The 19,888-nt window shown below is 49.2% G+C and overlaps 2 protein-coding genes across 2 annotated transcripts in view; one reads left to right on the forward strand and one right to left on the reverse strand.

Moving 5' to 3' along the window:
• Positions 1-19,888, forward strand: part of LOC146182067 (pyrokinin-1 receptor-like) — a 356,768-nt gene that overhangs the window by 122,920 nt on the left and 213,960 nt on the right. The gene's annotated exons all lie outside the window — the stretch shown is intronic.
• On the reverse strand, positions 3,354-5,432 carry LOC146182068 (uncharacterized). Its single transcript, XM_084577740.1, has one exon. The coding sequence runs from the start codon at positions 5,430-5,432 to the stop codon at positions 3,354-3,356; it is 2,079 nt and encodes a 692-aa protein (XP_084433866.1).

The following is a 19,888-nucleotide window of genomic DNA, read 5'->3' on the forward strand; positions in this document are numbered from 1 at the left end:
AAAGTTTCAGAGTCCACCTAATTATTTCAAGAGTTTCTTTCTACCTATGAAAACCAAATTTTCAAATATGTACCATTTGTAGTGGTCAAATTTTATGTAATAGCTAAGCTTCCACTACGTAAAAACACATCGCGGCTTTCGTAATTAATTTAAACCAAAAGTAGCGGACAAACAATAAATTAATATTAATGATGAGTAAATTTATTTGAAACTATTTTATGCCAGTGACTGAGCTATAATTTTGTGAAGAAACATCTAGATCTCTGATTCATGCTTAATTTTGGACACATATGCGAGGAAAGCAGTTAGAAGCGATCCCAGAATTTTAGACACTGAAACTGACGAAGATGGAGGGAAGAACAGTAGTGATGCAGTCAGTAACACGAACAGTAGATTACGGTGATCCTCCTATTTAAATTCATGCACTTCCGATACAGGGCTTTAAAATTATTGCTTGCCTTCACTGAACATAACTGTGGTAGAGGTTGCATACCTAGGATGAGGCGAGTATTAATCATGGTAAAACAACGGAGCCAGCCTTCTTAGACAGTAACAACGTCAAAGAAGAGAAAGACGCCGGCTTTTGGTGCGCCACATTACAATCCAGGACTTTACAAGCTAGACCGGATGTAACGCACAATGCAAGAGATCGCCCAGCCTTGCGAACTCGTACACGTCCACGCTACTACATTGCTATGTTCCTGTGCTAGAACCCGACGACACTGTGTAGAAAGAGCGAGGTAGTGTTTTGTCAGATAAAGAGGGGTAGAAAGAAAACGATAAAGAAGCAAACATTTAGCCAAGAGGCTTAGAAGCACCTAATTAAGATTTGTTATTCATTCTACATACGGCTTTCAAAAATCCTGTTCTTCCACCTCTGTATGTGGCGAACTCAAGAATAAAACAGATAAACTGCAGACGGAGAAGAGACAGATGTAGCTCCAATACGCACTCGAACAGAGTATGCTCCGGGATCAAAAGCTGCACCAACACTACTTTATTTACCAAATAAATGCCTAAGTACTGAAGCTAACTCAGTAAACATACAGGGGCTCGGGGTAATGCATTAAAGAACAAGGATATTCACCGTAAGAAGCGGTCGGGTTTCAGCTTACAGCGACCCGTAGAGGCTCGCTTGCAAAGAAACTGCAGTGTTAATCAAGAACCTGGTTACTGGGAATTAGCTGTTTGCTTCGCGCCAGTCTATCAGCATCCAGAGCGCTGCAAGGATTCCTAGGGAGACTGTCTGACATGCACACTCTAGTCAGGCGGGTATTTGGATAGAGGGGCGGTTAGAAAAGACAGATTGTATTGAGAGAGACGAAGAGAGGAGGAAATTTGGGAGCGAGTGCGGAAAGTTCGCTGAAGTGCAGAACCTAGGAGCTGATGGAGGCGCCGAGATTGCCGAAATAACTGCCTTCGCTATACTGCCGAGCTGTTTCGCCCGTAAAACAAGGCCTCCTCATCCTGTGCTCAGCAGGGCTGGGGCTCACAGTGTGCGAGTGCTTTCCGGCTTCGCGGCTTGCTGAGGAGAAAGGGACTTTATTGCTCGCCCAAGTTTCAGCGCCGCCGTAGAGGGGATATATTTGTATGTTTTTGTGCCTTTTTCTGGTTGCTTCTTTGAAAGATGGCGGGCATAATAACGGGGCAAGAGCACAGTTCTTTTTTAATAAGGAAGCTGCATCGATCGATGGTTTCGTGCAGTGTCATCAGCCTCTCACGGAGGCAGCGGAATATCGAAGAAATGCACAGCGCGCAACAGAAATTAGTATCGAAAACAAATGCGAGAATGCAAATCACAGTGAAAAATTACCTACTCTTCTTTTATCGTGGCTTCTTTCGTTTTTAGGTTCTTGAAAATAATTTTCGCTTGCGAGCACAATGACCGCAGAGGTAAGGTATTATGTCCAAACTTTCGCATTGATTATAGCACAGGGGCCCATCAATTACTCTCTTTCGTGTTATGGCAACGTATCCTGTAGCTGCTGCCATGATGGCTACTGAATGTAAAGGCAGGAACTCTTTTCTGACGCTATTGGGATTTACTCACTGCCTCTTTTGATCATCATAGTTGGGACTTATAAACTGCCGCCGAAGGTGCTTAGTGACAGTAATGTTGCTATTGGCTCAGTTGCAATAGTATACAGAATTACACCTATATAACAATTCGGAATATTTGTTGGCGCTTCTTTTAACTCAAGAGACAAATGAACGAACGCCTACAGGACAGAAGATCGTAATAAAATGTCGTTCATAAAAAAAATGGAATATACGTCTTATCAAACTATTGACAATATCACTCGCGCAGTCGAGATGTCAAACCTAGAGGTGTACTTTATAGACATTTTGACCCTGTGTGGCATCACTGAAATTGCGTTCAGGAGATGCGATATCTGAGGCTGTAGCATTTATTACACGTATTTTTGCGCGGATGTCGTTATTTTCTGGATGCTGTACGCGGATCCCAGATACGCCTCCCGCAGGTACGAGATAGGCGTGACGTTACATGTTTCGCAGCGACCTGCAAATTTGTAAAGAGAGGTATTGCCATGAATGCCATCCGCGCTCCTCTCAATTAGCCATTCCTGCATTGTTTCCCTAAAACCGTGCCTTTGCAAAAATTTCGCCTAGAGAAACCTGGGTTTCCTGAAGAAACCATAACATCTGTGGCAGAAAAGCTAGTGAAAGAAGCGAGAACTGGGCGGCGACTGGAACCGCGAAGATCGAGGCTATGACGTATGCGATCGTTAAGATGGCGAAAAGTGTGGCTTTGTGCTTTTATAGACTGCCCCAAATAAGCTTGTACGCTTGTGCCGTCTCGCGAACGGCGCGGCAAGGAAGCAAAGTTTCACTATGAACCAAGTGAGCAGTCAGGTCGATGCCTAAATTAATGGCAGAATGAGAACCTCTTGGTATCGGGATCCGCATAAGCTGTAGAAGGGGGGGGAGGGATGTTTCGCTGATCAGTGAAGACGGTGTTTGGTTAAAAGATCCCTGACGACTCAGACCCTATATCCTGCACACCGATCGTTCAGAGAATGTTCGTACTAGCCGCAATGACAACGCAATCAGAACGAGTTTTTTTTTTTAAGCCTGGGTGCAGATAAATAAGGGTCATTGATTTACAAATAGGCTTACAAATGAGTTTGATTTACAAATAGGCAGGCATGATAGATCGAAGTGCAGCATCCTAAATTTAATGCGACAAAACACTCTCTTCACTCTCCAGCCATGAATCCCACTGCCGACTCTCTTCCCATCTAATGAATTTTCAAGAAAATCATATCGACTTCACGGCACAATTTTATCACGAAAGTACAGGACCAATGTCGACCGCTCGCACAACAGCGAACTCACGACATGAAGTTGAGTGTGATGTGCGACGTAGAGCGTCTGGGCGGCCTCATTCCCGCATATGGTGGAGAGGGCTGCTGAGGCGCAAACGGTCCCGGAGGTCCGTACTGCTGGTGCGGAGGTGGCATCAGCATAGGGGGTGGACGGAGGAACCCACGAAAGGGGCCTCCAGGTCCCGCGAAAGGCGGCGGTGGCGGTGGTGGCCCAAAGGGCGGCTGGCTTCCAAAAGACGGCTGCGAGCCAAACGGCCCCGGTGGTCCAAATGGTCCCGGATACATGGCCTGCACGCACGGTGGAGCTTCTTCCAGCGGCCGATTCACGGTAAAGCTCCTGCTTCGTCGACCTTTCACCATTCTTCCGGGAAGGCCGATCCTTATGTGCATTCCTTCGTCGGCTGGTGGGTTAGAACTACCGCTGGCCGGTTCCTGGGATGCTGGGAGCGCCAGCGCGGTCTTTGAGGCTCCCATCATCGGCTGAATGCCTGGTGGTGGTGCCGGAGGCTTGCTGGGTCCCGACAGGAAGCGTGCCAGCTGCTTTCGCATCTTTCGCTGCACGTCTTCCCAGACGGCCATTTCTTCCTTGTACTTGTCGTACTCGCTGTAGTACTGCTCCCAGGCGGCACGCATGACCATCTCGGCGGAGGTGGCTGCTTTCGCCTTCGGAGCTGCCATCTTTTCAGTGCTTGCCCGCCTTATCATCTCCAAGGAGTCCTTGCTTAAGGCCAGCTTCGCCTGCACTGAGTAACGGAGATCTGGAGGCGGCGTTGGAGCCGCGGGCTTTTTGGGGACATCACGTGGTGGGCCACTGCTTCGGCCACGCGAGCTGCCCTTTTCGCCCCTCTTCGTTTCCTTCTTGGTCAGCTGAACCTCGATGCTGGACGAATGCGACGAATTCCACGACATATCCTCAATTTCCACTTTAGCCGTGGTGGCCATAGAAGGAGACTGCGACTCCGCTCGCGATGGCGAACGCGAACTAGACACAGCCCTCGAAGACTGCCTCGACGAATGCCTGGACGGAGAAGCACTAGAAGACGGGTGAGATGGCGTCCGCGAAGCGGGAAGTGACTGAGGTTTTGGCTGTCGTCTTGGCGGAAGTCCAGCGGGTGGTCTGTAAGGTGGCCGACTCCTTCGTTCTCTGTTCGGTGGCAACGATGGCGTTGATGGCGGCGACGGAGATCGCGACAACTGCTGTGGAGGGCTCGGAGAATGCTTCCTAGTTGTGTGTCGAGACTTCGTCTCGCAGAGCCATTTCTGCTTGAGCTGGTTTTTAGGAGAGTCGCCATCGGTGTCACCGGCGTATATGTGAACCATAGATGTCTTACGCGCTATCCTGGGAGCCTGAGAGGCTGCTCCGTCCCGGGATGATTCTTTCATTCGCTTGACGCATACCCTGCAAGTCTCGTAGTCGTCCTCGTACGACAGTTCAGTCTCAGACATCTCTTGGAAGTGGGTGCACTCTCCCATAACGTGAGCAATGGCTGCTACTCCACGCTCGCTGCTGCCACCAGAGTACTCCTTGGTTCCAGTCGCGACAGCGCCTCCACGGCTTGCGATGTAAGCAGCCATGTGGTCGCGGCAGCGGCCACTGCGGCCGACTGCCGGCGGAACCAACATCTCGTCATCGCGGTAGGAGTACGACCCGCTGGTCTCAGTGCAGCGTCCAATCACGCGAATTCCCGGTGGTGCGTCGATGGACACATCCACTTCACCCTGCCCATCTTCCGGGTCATCGAGGATCACGCCAGTCTGTGTGCCGTACGGCGTGCCTCGGCAGCGAGATACGAGGCGGATGGAAGGCTGGTTTCGCGTTTTTATGCCCATCTCATCGAGCGGTGTGTGTCCCTTGCACTGACTCACCACGTTCAGCTCCGGATCTCTGTCGCCCTCATCGCTGGACACACTGATGCTGGCGCCGTACGGGCCGACCATAGCTGTGTACGACAAGGGGGTGCTAGCCAGACTGCCCACGCTGGTGTTGCTGGGACTCTTGAAGCGCACGGCAAGCTCTTGGTAGGGCCCCCCGCTGGGACCGCCTTCCAGCCGGATCCGCGGGCCCCCGGGCCTGGAACCGGCCATGACTCTGCGACCTCGGCGGATAACCGACTTAAAAGCGACGTTGACGGTTCGAGAACGACGACTCACGGTTTCCGGCCCACGCCAATCATGACTCGGTTCCCCAGCTTCGGAGCCGATCTTCCCGAGCACGGTCGGCGGCAGTGGCAGCGATTTTGTCTTCTTCGTTGTCTTCGGGAACGTTGTAACTGCACTGCGAGTGCATCGAGGTGTACGTGGCAAGCTTTTGTCAAATTTCAAAATTTTACTGATATAATTGTGTCCAGTAGGATTTCATCGCAGAAAACCGTTTTTATAAAATTTATTTTTGAACGTGTGTACGAGGAACAATTGGCGTGGTAGAGACTAAAAACCTATCTTTATTTCATTGTCGTCTTTTCACTACGAGACATTTTTGCTAATTACTTTGGGAACTCTCTTCGTAATTACTGAATTTTTATTGCGCGCTAGATATATTTGGACGTCCTATATTAGTCTGATTTCTCTGTTCCCGTTTGTGCACTGACGTGCAATTTACTCGACGTTTGACTGCGTATACGAAAGTCGTTTCGAAAATAAGGAAGGTACAGAGATTTATCGTCAGAAGCATAAATTGTCATTTCGTAGTGAGGGCAAAATGGATTGGCTGGTTTAAACACAATTCAAGGTTTCGTTTTTGCCATTTGTGATTGAAAAGACAAATAAAAACGCTGAGATTCAGTAAATGCCACTAAGGATTTCTTAACAGATATTTCCGGTACAACTTAGGAGGTGCAACATCTCCGTATTATTGCGTTTCTTGTTGTAGGATACGTCTGGAGCTTTCCAGTATTACTTGCCAGGCAACTGCCTAGCTGATCTTCGACTGGGTGGACAACCCTATCAAGGATAAACAAAAGAAAAGAACACATAACTGACTCCTAGGCGTGAAAGGATAGCCCGCCAAGGTATGTCCAGGGATGTTTACATTTGTAAAACACGAAACCATAGCCTTGTTTCCCCTTATGACATCTCGCTAGTTCGGGCTCTACACTCACTGAGCAATTATTTGTGGTGTCTAGAGCAGATCCCCGGAACACGCCTTCAATAAACGAAGATTTTCGCATTCAAACTGAGATTAACATTACTGCACTTCTACCTATGCATTAACTCTCTCTTTATCAAAACCCATGAAGAAGTATATTGCATTCATCGTGCAGATCCCACTCTGCGAAGCTGATGCTGACAATAGCCCGAAGTGCTTATTAGAGGACCACAGCCATTTTAAAATATTGAGAGGTAGATGTCGAGAAGAGTGCGAAATCGAAATGAAAAGTAAGTTTAGTTATTGTACGCATAAGAGGCAATATCATTGAAAGTGTCATCGTAACATCAGGTAATTTTCTTAACTTTCATCACCGAAGGGACAAGCGCAGCACTACGATCGGCGTAGATTTTGTTTTGCGGTCGAACACGCCCATGCGCATGCATAGACTGCTCATATCACTACGCCAAGCAGCCACAGTAGACATTTAACTACCATTGCACTAGTGCAGTTTGCTGGCACAATCACTGAGTCTCCAAGACGGCACTCAGATTTGCGGCACAGGTCCTGCGGGTGGAGACTGCGCTGATACCGGCGAGCAGACGCCGCTCGTTGGAAGAGACATAGGTGAGACCGGTGATGGCATAGAATGTGTTGGGCCGCTGGCGGGCGAGGGCTGGGCGGCAGGGTTCGCCTGGGGTGCAAAGAACAACTGGTGCGCAGCCGGTGCACACGGCAAGTGGTGTGGCTGATTTCTGACTGGCGTCACCGCAGAGGCCATGGGAAGCTGATGACCGGCTTGCGCCACGGGCAGCAATCCGTCGGCTCCCCCAGGAGGGAACGGCCCAGGAGTCCAGGACGTAACTTCGTTCATCATCAGCCGGCTTCGACGGCTGGGCGATACAGCAATGCGTATGCGCATGGAGTCGTCGTCCTTCTTGGATTTGGGCTCCTCGGAGCTGATGTGGCTGCTTCCCTTTTCGAAGACTCCAGGAAAGGAAGTGTTGGGCATCGGCGGCGTCACCGGCCTCCGCGGCCTACCATCACCTCCGTCTCGCAGACGACGCCGGTGGGCCTTCTCTTGCTCGTATTTCCACTCTGCAAGGTTCTCTTGGAAGCGTTTGTAGTCGCGCGCGTAACGTTCCCACGCTTGCTGGGCAACCTCCTCGGGATCTGGCACTTTGGCTTCCGTTGCGCCCACAACGCCCGATGGCTCTTCATTTTTCGACTCATCTTCTGGGGAGCGCTCAAAGACTTCGTCTACGGACAAGTCAAGTTGAATATCTACTTTACCTTGTTCGGTCTCTTGGTCTTGCAGACGTTCTCTATGCTTAAAGTGCCGCCCGTCACCTTCCCGCGTTTCTCTCTCTTTTCCTTTGAAACGCCGCGAGCCTACCGAGCCTCTGGCATTTTCACCAAGATTAATTTCTTCGTGGAATTCGTCGTAGTCGCACTCCCAGTCATCCTCTCTCATGTCCCCTAGCATGAAAAACTGGTTGTCCGGTGGTTCGTCTCTTTCGTAATTTCTGGCGCTCTTTCCAGTTCTCTGGCTATCTGGAGGGGAATCTAGTAGTCTAGAACAACTTCGCGGAAAGTCCCTATTGCGTGACTGCCTTTCCCTGGAGAGGTGTGCTCTTATTCGAACTTCGGGCATGTCCTGCTCTGCCTGGCCTCTCGGATGTGAGTAAAAGCTTCGCTTGCGGTGAAGTCCATCAGCCGGCTTAAGACGCCTGCTTTCTCGCCGTGCTAGTTTGTAGTAGTCGTCGGATAAGTCGTCGTACTTCTCTGTAGTGTCCACTCCAACAGAGCTTCCGCACAAGAGCACTTTGTCTGAGGGATCGCAGTAGCGTCTCAGCTCACTCACCTCGGTGGTACAAGCACTTCGTGAGTAAACCGGTTGTAAAAGGGCGTTGGAGGCGCTCCGCGTCTCATAGATATTGTCCACGAGTCGGTATGACCGAGTTCTTACCGGCGGCCTTCTCTTGTTTAAACCCATTTCCTCGAGACAGTAGTGACAAGCCGGTAGCTTTCCGGTTATCTGGCCCACCATTTCAGATCCAGCACCACAGCGGCAGCACTTGTCTAAGATCAAATACGTGTCGCTGCGGGTGCTCGATGCACTTTCAAGCGCTCTTCTTTTTTGCTTTTCTTTACACTGCAGGTATAACCTTGCCAGGTCATAGGATGCATCCGTTACTGACGTAGAGGAAGCAGCTTGACCTGAGCCGTAGCTTTTACTGCTGTCTCCAAGGTACACAATAAATTTTGACGGAGTGTGTTGCACCGGCTTCATTTCTGAATTGTCCGAATCAGAAAATACCCTCTCGGGGCTTTGGATAGTCTCTTCAAGCTCAACTGCCTCATCGCTTGACAGGTCGCTTTCTTCCTCGGAAGCAATTTGTTTCTTTTTTTTAGATTTCTTAGCTGCGGAGCTCTTGTCCTTCGTCGCCTTTTCCTTCGACTTCTTGCGTGGTGAACCCTCCTCCTTGGGCTCTTTGGGAGGTGACCTTTCCTTTGGAGATTTAACTCTTTTCTTTACAGGTGACTCTTCCTCCCTTAGTGGTTTGTCCTTTGCTCTCTTGCGCGGTGACTCTTCATCCTTCATGACTTTGTCCTTCTTCTTGCGTGGTGACAACTCATCCGGGGCGACCATAACCATCTGAAGCTGCATTTCGTCCTCGGGGATCTTGTCTTTCGCCTTTTTGCGCGGTGACTTTTCTTCCTTAGGGACCTTATTCTTCGCCTTCTTGCGCGGTGATACCTCCTCAATGATGATTTTGTCATTCCCTTTAAGCGGCAATTCCTCGCCTACAAATACAACGTCTTTCATCTTCTTGCGGGGCGATTCCTGACCAATGAATGTCTTCTTTTTACCCTTCTTGGGTGGTGGTATCTTGTCTACCAACACCATTTCTTTAGGCTTTTTCCGCGGTGATTGTTCCTCTATAAAGACTTTGTTTTTACCCATTTTAGGCGACAATGCGCCGTCTACAAGCACTATATCTTTCAACTTCTTGCGCGGTGACGCCCCTTCAACGAAGATCTTGTCCTTACCCTTCTTAGGCGGCAATGTCCCCTCTGCAAAGATCTTGTCTTTCACCTTTTTTCGCGGTGATTCTTCCTCAATGGCGACTTTGCTTTTAGCCTTTTTACTCGGTGAATCGGCCTGCACTGAGACTTTACCTTTTGACTTCTTAGGAGACGACATCTCTTCGCTTTTCTTGATTCCCTTTGACTTCTTAGGAGACAACATCTCTTCACTTTTCGGGATACTCTTTGACTTCTTAGGAGACGGCATCTCTTCGCTTTTGGGGACCTTGCCTTTCGCTTTCTTGCGAGGTGACTCATCACCTATGGCAGTCTTGCCCTTCGCCTTCTTCGGGGATGACACGTCCTTTTCCTTTTTATCATTCAACAGCTTACCGGCGTTCAGCGTCCGTCCATTCTTGGCGGTGTTTCGCTTGGTCGTCTGAGAGAAGCTGACGTCCCCAGAGGACGGTCCGCTGTCCACGCTCGTCGACGGAGTCTGCCCAGGGTCGCTCTCGCTGGCGCTGCTCCCTGGTAGTCTGAGGAATTTAGGGGGCTGGAAAGCATCTGCAGGTAAGGCGAGCAGCCCGGCGCCCCGGTCACCTTCGCGGGCCTTCTTCTTCTTTTTGGCATTCTTCTTGAAGACAGCGTGTCGCGGTGAGGGTCCGCCGGACAAGCTCGGCTCACTCACCGTCGTAGTGCTCGCTTTGTCGGTGGATGTTGTCATGGCTGGCCCCCGCCGCCCGTCATTTCCCCGCCACTGCCCTCTGGTCAGCGGCACAACAAAGAGCGGTGATTGTGACGATGGTGCTCTTCCTCCTGCAAGCCCTCTTCTTCTTTCTCATATGGCATGTTACATTGTCATCGCGTGATGTTTTATTGGAGACTATTTGTTAAAAAGGGGCTGGATTTCTCGTCGGTCAAAGCAATCCTCGAAATTAAAGAAGACAACTTTCCGCCGCGTGTAACAATGTAGTAGTGACAATCAGGGCTGCATCAGAAATATTTGAGGAATGTCTGCTCACTCATAACTTGGGTTGCTATGGAATGTTAAACCCTTTTTAAAACGTTTGTTTTCTACATTGGTTTATTCAAGCCACACGACATGACTAATTTTTCTAATTAATCTCGTCTTCTTTTAATGCACTTCGTTCATCAAGCGGCAATGTATAACACTTAGGAAAAAGGCTTTCCGTTTGCTGTAAAGCCACTGCTTTCGCCCCCCGGCATGTCCATGCGAAAATCAATGAGTCATGCATCACCGTTCAACGCTCCAATAGGGCTGATGGCGGGTGCTTCTCACGGTCATCGAGGTTGTCGATATTCAGGGTTTCATCAGGTGGTGAGCCGTATCAGGTCGACGACTGTAGTGTATATGTTACTTCCAGGCAACGAAGGCCCAAACGCGTTGCTCCGCACGTAACAATTAACTGCTCTATACACACCAGGTCTCACTCCCTTGCATTTAATCTGTTTGGGCCACTAAAGGATGTTCCAAGAGGTCTTCAATTTTTCTCATGGATAGGCGGAAACCGGCAAAAAACTGTATTCACAGCCAACAGAAAGCCTTCTTCCTGAAAGGAATGCGTAAGCGAATGGCGCAATGAACCGTGTCCATTGAAATGGGAGGAGATTACATTAGAAAATAGTTTATAACTGGTGCACCTCCTTTTGTCTACACAGAGTGCAGAACGGACAAATGTCGATAATGACGCATCGTAGTCTTGGTTGCTTTAGAGCCACGAAAACTCAACATAACTAAAAGTCAACATTCTTTTCTGCTTATGGTCTTAACTCAAAGCTCGTTGCCACGTCCCAGACACTTCTATATGATTACAGCATTCTCATTTGACTGCGTGTGGACAATGGTACCTGCACGTGGAAAATCAGAAGTGCGCCCACCGGTCTTGGCATGAGATACCAATTTTGTGGATTGATTGATTGATTGAAAACTTTATTTGTCTTTTGGAAGTTTGTTAGCAGTGGAGGTCGAGGCTTCTTCTGGAAGTCCGTCACCTCCCTGGCCGTGGTTGGGCCCCTAGTCCAGGGCTCCACTGATTTTGTGGAAACAGCGCGAAACGCAGCGCACAAGAAAGAAGACGAGAGGAGAGCTCGTCCCGTCTTCTTCCTTGTCTGCTGAGTTTCGCGATGACCCCGAAAACTGTCATACCAACTAGATCGGATTTCCGTGTTACATAAGGTATAAAATGTCCAGCTATCGCAGTGCCTTTCTAATACACCATCTCCAAGCATCTCGATACTCTGAAGAATGGATTTTCAGTGGCACCGAAGCCTCCTTCATCGATTCGCGCTTCGATGCAGCTGGATACCCCTAGGTGAAATTTCCTGCCTTCTACCTCTGGCGGTAGTTTGGTCGGGGTTGGCAACTGCACGGTCAAATCAGCTTAAAAATGGACAAATTAGCATAATCATAATGTTAACAAAATGCAAGGCCTTGGAATGCGCGTGAATAACGCTTTATAAAACCACTGGCGATGCAGCGATGACGTCAAACCTGAAAGTGCGATCAGTCCTTCCGGAGTTTGGCTTTCAGTCTCGAGTACTGCATCGTTTTAGCACATATAAAGAAAATCTATATTGCTCGTGACGCAACTGAACGCAGCCACTAAAATAAATGACACTGATAGTCGCCTCGTTGGTAAAGTTTATCTAACAATAGCCATCGTAGTGTGTTCGTGATAAGCAGATGCCTTTAGATAGCTTTAATGACTGAAGAGTGAAGCCGGTTGAATCGTTTAATAAGCCTTCAACATTTTTTTCCGCATCAGGGTAGAAGCATAATGAACACACAGTCATGCGATTTTGCCTTTAAGGCTGAGCTGTTCGTTGGTATGTCCAGCAACATTATTAAGTTGCATTAACGTTGTCGAAAGAGATAGGAGTGAGAAGTAACGCCTGGAGGGAAAGACGCTTTTATACACCAGCCCCAAACTGTGACGTAAGCAAAATGCAGCTGAGACGTTATCACCCTGCTGGGCCGACTGGGATTGAAAAGCGAGCTTATCGCCCGTAGGAATACATGGCGACCGATGATTTTAAAGCAGCTGTCATATTTTACCTTGCGCCTGTGACGTATCTTTGTAGACACTAGTCATGATCATCCTAGAACAGATTGTGCAAATATGAAAGGTAGTTTCAAAGGCGTAGTATATTATCGCGAAACTCATCGCGAAAATTCTGCGGGTACAATTCGAGAGCGCGAATAAACTAATGTAAACACACAGGTAGCTCCGGCGTTAGAACAGCCAGAGGCAGCCATGGTTGATAGATAGATGGATTTATCTAACGGAAAAGCAGAGAGGTTGGCTGGAATAATTCAAATCTGGCCTGCTACTCTGCACTGGGGAAGGGGAGGGGGAGAAGAAAGAAGATCATGATGGGTGACGATGTGGGAGAAGGCATATGAAATATATATACAGGCACAATTGCTTGCCTCCCAAGCGCGAATCAAGCCCGCTGGTGCACAAAGCCCGCTGGTCAAGCAAAAGGATGAGACAGCATCGACGTGACAGCTGCTTCTTCGCTTCTTGTGATTACCTCATTTTCTTGCGATTGGCGTGCCTCATACCCTCAGTTTCTTTGGGACGTTATGCCTTTCAAATCAACAACCTTGTGATTCCTGTTTCTGAGGTAGACTAGCTTTAGCATTGCAGTGGATGTAAATGACAAAGGAATGATTTTCTCGCTTTTTTTTTATTCCTCATGTGACCTATGGACTTGACTTTAGCCTGACAGCCATCGTTCGACTGTTGAAATTGAAACCAAAACAGGTATGAAAATAAATTCGATTATGAAATTTTAACGATCGTAGGCAAATATCGCACAATAGACTGTGTAGAGTACTGCCTTACGTATTATTAAAAATTAAGGAGCGAACCGAAAAATTTATTTAGTGCACATCATTACAGGAAATGTCGCTCATACTGCAGTATGGGGGACTCCACTTTAGGATGGCACAAAGAGAGAGAGAAAAAAAAAAAACGGGTGATCGACAACCTTTTTTGGGTACACATGGATTTGTAGCACATGATTAAGTCACGTTTTTGAAATTGACTTCAGAACGACGCAGCAAACAATATCACACACTTCATCAAAGCACTTGCCAACCTTTAAAGACCGACTGCCTCCATTAGTGTTCTGCGAAACAAGGTAGTTTCAGTACGTTTTGCTTGCGCGGTTTTCTAAGAGTCAATGATGACACGTATCCAGATACATTTCGCGGTGTTTTTATAAATGCTTCGCTTTTAGTATAATAGCATTAAAAGCCCCGTTCACCGAATATCCGGCATCGGTGGCCCCGTGGGCTACCGTCCGCCGGCGTTGATTTTGTGAGCGAAAGATCGCCGACAATGCAGTGACATGTGGAAGTAGGCAGATGGCATGGCCGAGCAGTAACTGGATGTTCAGTTGCCTGACATACTCATGCCTCTTCTTTCGTATGGGAGAGTGATATCAGAATCAGCCTGCCATGACATTCGAATTCACGTTACCCCTAGGCTACGCAGGCACGTTCATACGGCTTGTTTAGAACGGCTTTTATATGTCAAGTGGTAACCAACTATATTGCGTCATGCCTTTAAAGGCGGAGCTTAAGTGTCCGACATAATGTCTTGAAATGGCGTTATATTCTTCTGCAATCTGTTCGATGATGCCCCATTTGCTCCTGGCTAAGGAACTAAATCTAGAGGCAATATGAAATCAATAAACAGGTTTAACATTTTTAGTTTCCATATTTTCGTGGGGACGATAAGCATATAGTCCCCACAGGGGTGGCGCAGTGGGTACGGCGCTCGACTATACTGTTCTCAAGTATGCGAGATCGAATCCCGGCCTCTACGGCCATTTTTCGATGGATGAGAAAAGCAAGGCGCCCGTGTGCTGTGCGATGTCAGGCACGTTAAAGACCCCAGGTTGTCGACATTTCCGGAATCCTCCACTTCGGCGTCTCTCATAGCCTGAGTCGATTTGGGACGTTAAACCCCATAAACTTAAACCTAAACTGATAAGCTTACAGTTCACATTCTGCCATCCGGAAGCACCCCCGTTTTTCAGAACATGATGTTGAACTATAAGCAGGTGCATCTCCGTGCGTAAATCTAATCCCTTGATACAAGCTTGATGCGCTTGATACAAGGCTAACGTATTAATACTAAATTTCCTTCTGGTTTTAGGCATGTCCCTTAAAAACTATTATATCCTAACTGATTTATATCCGCTGCTCATGTCAGTATACCTCTTGGGAATTAAATCAGAAGCAATGAAGAGAATTTAAGCATTTACGGGCGTCCGATCGGTACGAGTGCATAACAATCGCTAATATTTCTTTGCAAAGTAATGCAATTATACGCCAGACTGAAGCAGGGAGGGTTAATTGTGAAAACTGTTCCCCTCCCAAATTTTGAAATGCCTGCTCAGACACATTGAAATGCAGCGGGAAGAAACGGAGCAAATAGTGTGCGAAATATTTGCGCCTTTGTTATGTGCCTTTTATTTCCGCTGCCCATTTTAATATAACTAATTGGTGCGATGACATACCGACGCTCGGTTCCAAAAAAGAAAATTATGCTGTTTATCTCACATATAATTTAAACGAACAACGCTGAAATATATGCAAGCTTCAGAAAGGGAAGGAGCGGATATAAATAAAACTAAGGGATCAAGATTGCTCTGCTTTAAGAGACATGAGAAAGAAATACGAGCCAAAGCTCTAATCAGCGCAGTTTCGCATGGTCTAATGAATTCTGCGCGACTTGATGGTTTGCATCGGTTTGCAGGTTATGGCGAGAATGGAGGAATGCGAAGCAGGAAGACAACTGTCTGGGCTCAATACACGGCTATATGGGCTGCGCCAAGGCTGTAACAACCTTCTCAGATTTGCTGAGCTGGGAAGAGGATACCCTACAAATTTTATTTAGGTTAATAGTAAGGAAGCTGTTTACGCCGGGTTTCATAGTGCGCACCTCATAGGTTACCATCGTAGGGGAGAGGAACTCCAACGTGCCGCGCCGCACGAAAAGACGAAAAGGGAGAAGTATAGGCGCAGGCAAATTGAAGACGGCAAATAACGAAGCCTTATGCAACATGAGCTTGAAGTATACTTGCGCGGCTTGAATATGCGGGCACCCTGCCAGCCACTATTCGAAAATTCTTCAGAGACCACCCACCTTAGCTCAGAAACGCTAAGCAATTGCGGTACAAAACAAAATCACAGAAGGAATGAAAGCAACCAATATGACTCGCGGGAGAAAGCGTAAAATATACGTCGTCTGGCGGCTCGCATCTCGCAAACCATTCGAATTGAGTGGGTCTCACGTGACCTACTGTTACGTTTCTCCCCCGAGAAGTGGGACAGCTGACGCGGCCACCGCATAGCAACAGGCAGAACCGCGAGCGGATCGGCCATTTCGACGCCGTTCATCGGCCGCGCAACGCTTCCTCCCGCCGACAAGTCTCAGCGTGTTCCTGCCACGCGCCAAATGTGTGTGCGTGCGTGTGTGTGCACAAGCTGGCCAAGCCTGGAGATCGAGGGAAAGTGCGTCGCCCTCTCCTGTCTGCAGGAGGTGGAGGAGATGAGGTCGGAACATCTGCGATTGAGTCATTCGTCGTGAACCAACATGTTTGGCTCTCCCTTTCCTGTGAGGGTTTACCCTTTCCCTGTGAACTGGAAAAACTATAAAAAGCAGCGGCCGACTCCGCTGAGGGAGAGACTACTTTGACGCGCCGTTGGCACGACGCTAGACACCAGCTGTGTGAGAGTGTCTGTAATCTCTCCGGGTCAGCTTCACTGCCCGTTTCTTCCTGATGTTACAGTAAAGGTTGTTTCGTTAAAAGACGCCTCGTCTTTGCTGGCACCTTTGATGCCGTCCGCCGTCCACGGAGCCGCCAGGCCAACGCTACCGAGAGGCCGCGCGCCGCAGCGGTACGCTACCCCGGCGCTCGCGACCCAAACCTAACAACTGGCGTCAGCGGTGGGTTGAGCACGCGAACACCAAATGTAACAATTGGTAGGCAGCGGTGGGACGACCAAGCCGTAATCGTGAGCGGTGGGACGACGACGACCAAGCCGTAATCGTGAGCGGTGGGACGACGACGACCAAGCCGTAACCGTGGTCGGAGGGACGAGTCAGGCGATACCGTCGTCCAACAACTGGTGAACAGCGGAGAGACGAGGACGACCAAGCAGTGACCGTGGTCGGTGAAACGAGCCAGGCCTGACTGAGGTGCAACATCTGGTGGGAAGAGCGGAGATGTCCGAGGCGTGACTCGTGAATCAAAGCAGCTCAGCGGAAAGGCGGGAGCAGTGCAACGAGCCCTGTGTGATGACTGGTTGCCTGCAGCGGAACGACTGCGTTGGATTCTTGGTTTGGTGAGTGCGGGACTTTCTTCTACTGAGTTTTGCCAGGCTTTTGTTAAGTAGAGAACAGAGCTGGTAATTGTGTTGTCGTTGTTGCTGGGTTAATTGCAGCAAGGCAATAGTGGGCAGTAGAGAAGGCAGCACTCGGAACAGCCATGGGTTTGGATTTGAAGTCGTTGCGCAAACCGAAATTGCTGGAGCTTGCGGAGGAGTTGGGTCTGGATTTGTCAGACAAACTCAGAAAACCAGAAGTGTTAAAGGCTATTCTTGCGTTGGAAGCTGAAGATGACGAGCTTTTGGAATGCCTTGAGATCATTGACGAACGTAAAGAGGAACGTCAAGAGAAAGAGGAACGTGAACGTAGAGAACGTCACGAGAAAGAGATGCGTGAACGTAGAGAACGTCACGAGAAAGAGATGCGCGAACGTAGGGAACGTTTCGAGAAAGAGGACGCCCGCGTAAGGAAACTGATGCAGCTGGAGATATCAGCACATAGAATGAGCGTGGAAAGGATTAAAGCTTGCAATGCCATTCAGTGTAACGGTTCAATACCGCGAGATGGTCCGCCACCGTTCCTCATTGCGGAGGATGTGGCCGAGTATTTGGCAGACTTCGAGAATGTCTGCAGAAGTAAACGTTTCGAGCGAGATAGTGGGCGCAGATGTTGGTAGCTCTTCTCTCCGCTGAAGCGTCGGAAGAAATCAAGCGATTGGTTGGCGACCGCTTGAAAAATTACGATGAACTAAAAGAGTCATTGCTGATACGATATCAGATAACGCCTCAGGATCTTCGGAAGAGATATGAGAGCGAGAAACATTGTAACGAGGCATACTTTGATTTGGCCTATCAGTTGAAAGCCGCTGTAAGCGAATGGCTAGACAGTGCGGAAGTTCCGGAGCAAATCGAACTTGCATCGGACTGTGAGAAACAGCTTGGGGAAGCGGCCGAGCAATGTGACCGCAGTAGCGAGCCGACCGAGGCTGTAACAGAAGAGCATCGTGTTACCTTGGTCGAGCCACTAGCTGAGACGGTTAGCACAGGCTTAATCGGCGAGAAGTCCGAAGTGACGCCGTTAAGCGAGGTGAACTGCATGCCGACCCAAGTAGCTGTAGGAGATACAGTTCCATCACATGAGAGTGGGGAACTGGTAATAGCTGAACCGCCTCTCAGTGCAGAAGCTTGTGTAGAGCGTGGCGGAGAAGGAAACCAGCTAGGAAATGACAGAATTTCGGTTTCCGAAATCAGCTTCATCGTAGAGCAGGGCACGCAGAAAAACGAAGTGCCGATCAGGGAAACTGCGCAGCCCGCGAGTTGTGATCAGCCAGGGCAGACCGACGAGGAGTGTGCGTCCGCTGTAGAGAGCGAGACTTGCGAAGGCGACAGCGAGCGACCAGAGCAGAGTCAGAATCGTTCGTGCCCTGATACCACGCTAGGTTGTATTCGCGAAAGCAACCCCAGTGCGAACGCGGACGTGGCATACATGACCCTCACGCAATCCGAAGCGCCCCAGCTGTCGAAGGAGCTTGATCGTGCGCCGGTTAACGCTGAGCGATGCGGCTCATCGGAGGACCCGTGTAACGTGAGTGGCGAGCCGCCAGAGGAAATGCCTAGCTTGAGGGCTGGCATGAGCGGTTGTTCGGATTTGAATGAAAGTGAGTCAAGCGATGCAGCCGCGGCGCCGCCAGAGGAAATGCCTAGCTTGGGGACTGGCATTAGCGGTTGTTGTTCGAACTTGACAGAAAGTGAGTCATGCGCTGCTGGCCGCGAATCAGACGCGGCGCCGCACTTTGACCACTTTGACGACACCGGTACCCTACTAGCTCCGGTTACCGCTAGAACGGTTACCGCTAGCTTGCCAGAGCTCGCGCCGAAAGAAAGTAGGACTAGAGTATTCAAGTCCTGCCACCGAAAAACGCGGAAAGGCAGGCGCGAGAAAGAATGCTGCCATCGTAAGGAGAGCAAACTCAAACGATTGCAGAAAGGAAGCAGAAGGCTAGTATTCCAGCGCTGCCGACGAAAAGCGCGAAAGGGCAGGCACGAGAAAGAATGGTGCCATCGTAAGCAGAGCAAACTCAAACGGTTTCAAAAAGAAAGCAGAAGGCTAGTATTCCAGCGCTGCCGACGAAAAGCGCGAAAGGGCAGGCGCGAGAAAGAATGCTGCCATCGTAAGGAGAGCAAACTCCAAAGATTGCGAAAAGAAAGCGCAAAGCATGTGTTTCAGTGCTGCCGTAGAAAAAAGCGTAAAGGCAGGCGCGAGAAAGAATGGAGCAAGTGTAAGCTATCGCGAAAGAGAAAGCGACTATCTCAAAGGCACAAATGCGCCCGTGCCCAGAAAATGCGTGACTGGTGCGCAACACGTAAGGAGAGGGATAGGTTGTTCCGAAATGTGAGTGATTCATGCTCATGTGTTTCTTTGCACAGAAACAGGAAGGTACGGTTGTTCCGTGAAACGGACAGCCGAAGCTTTAGTGAAAAGGGTGATCTCAACGGTAATGCCGATGGCTTAAGTCGAAGCCCATAACTTGAGAAGAAGCCTTTATTCACTAGTTGGTGTTTTTCTTCCTGGCCTAGGATTTTAAACAGATTGCATTGTATTATTTTTGTTTGAGAATGACGTTTTTGAAAGCGCGATTTTCAAATTTGTGGACGCGTTCCAAGTGCTGCTGAGCTGCCCTTTAATGTAGATGGGGGCATAAGAGGGAAATAGTCTGGCAAAACTTAGTGAAGTTTGTGCCGTGCTTGCTGGCTGACCGGTTGAGTTTTTAGCGTGGTTGTGATGCTGTAGGTTGTCAGAAATCTCTCCTGAAGACAAGTTGCAGAGTGCCTTGGAAACCCGGACTTGCCAAGGACTTCTTCAGGCTGACTGGCTCAAGAGAAACAGAGTCGGACGACCCTGGCTAGCAGCAACATCCCGATCCCTCCGGACAGCGGATGCAGTCCCCTGCCCTTCGGGATCTCCCTCCCCCGGCGGGGCAGTCTGTTACGTTTCTCCCCCGAGAAGTGGGACAGCTGACGCGGCCACCGCATAGCAACAGGCAGAACCGCGAGCGGATC

The sequence above is a fragment of the Amblyomma maculatum genome, chromosome 8 (assembly GCF_055883805.1).
Source record: "Amblyomma maculatum isolate TAMU_Amacu chromosome 8, ASM5588380v1, whole genome shotgun sequence".
Lineage (NCBI taxonomy): Eukaryota > Metazoa > Arthropoda > Arachnida > Ixodida > Ixodidae > Amblyomma > Amblyomma maculatum.

Excerpts from the sequence above, each read along its gene's own strand:
- LOC146182068 (XM_084577740.1), bottom strand. The coding sequence starts at position 5,432 with ATGGCCGGTTCCAGGCCCGGGGGCCCGCGGATCCGGCTGGAAGGCGGT.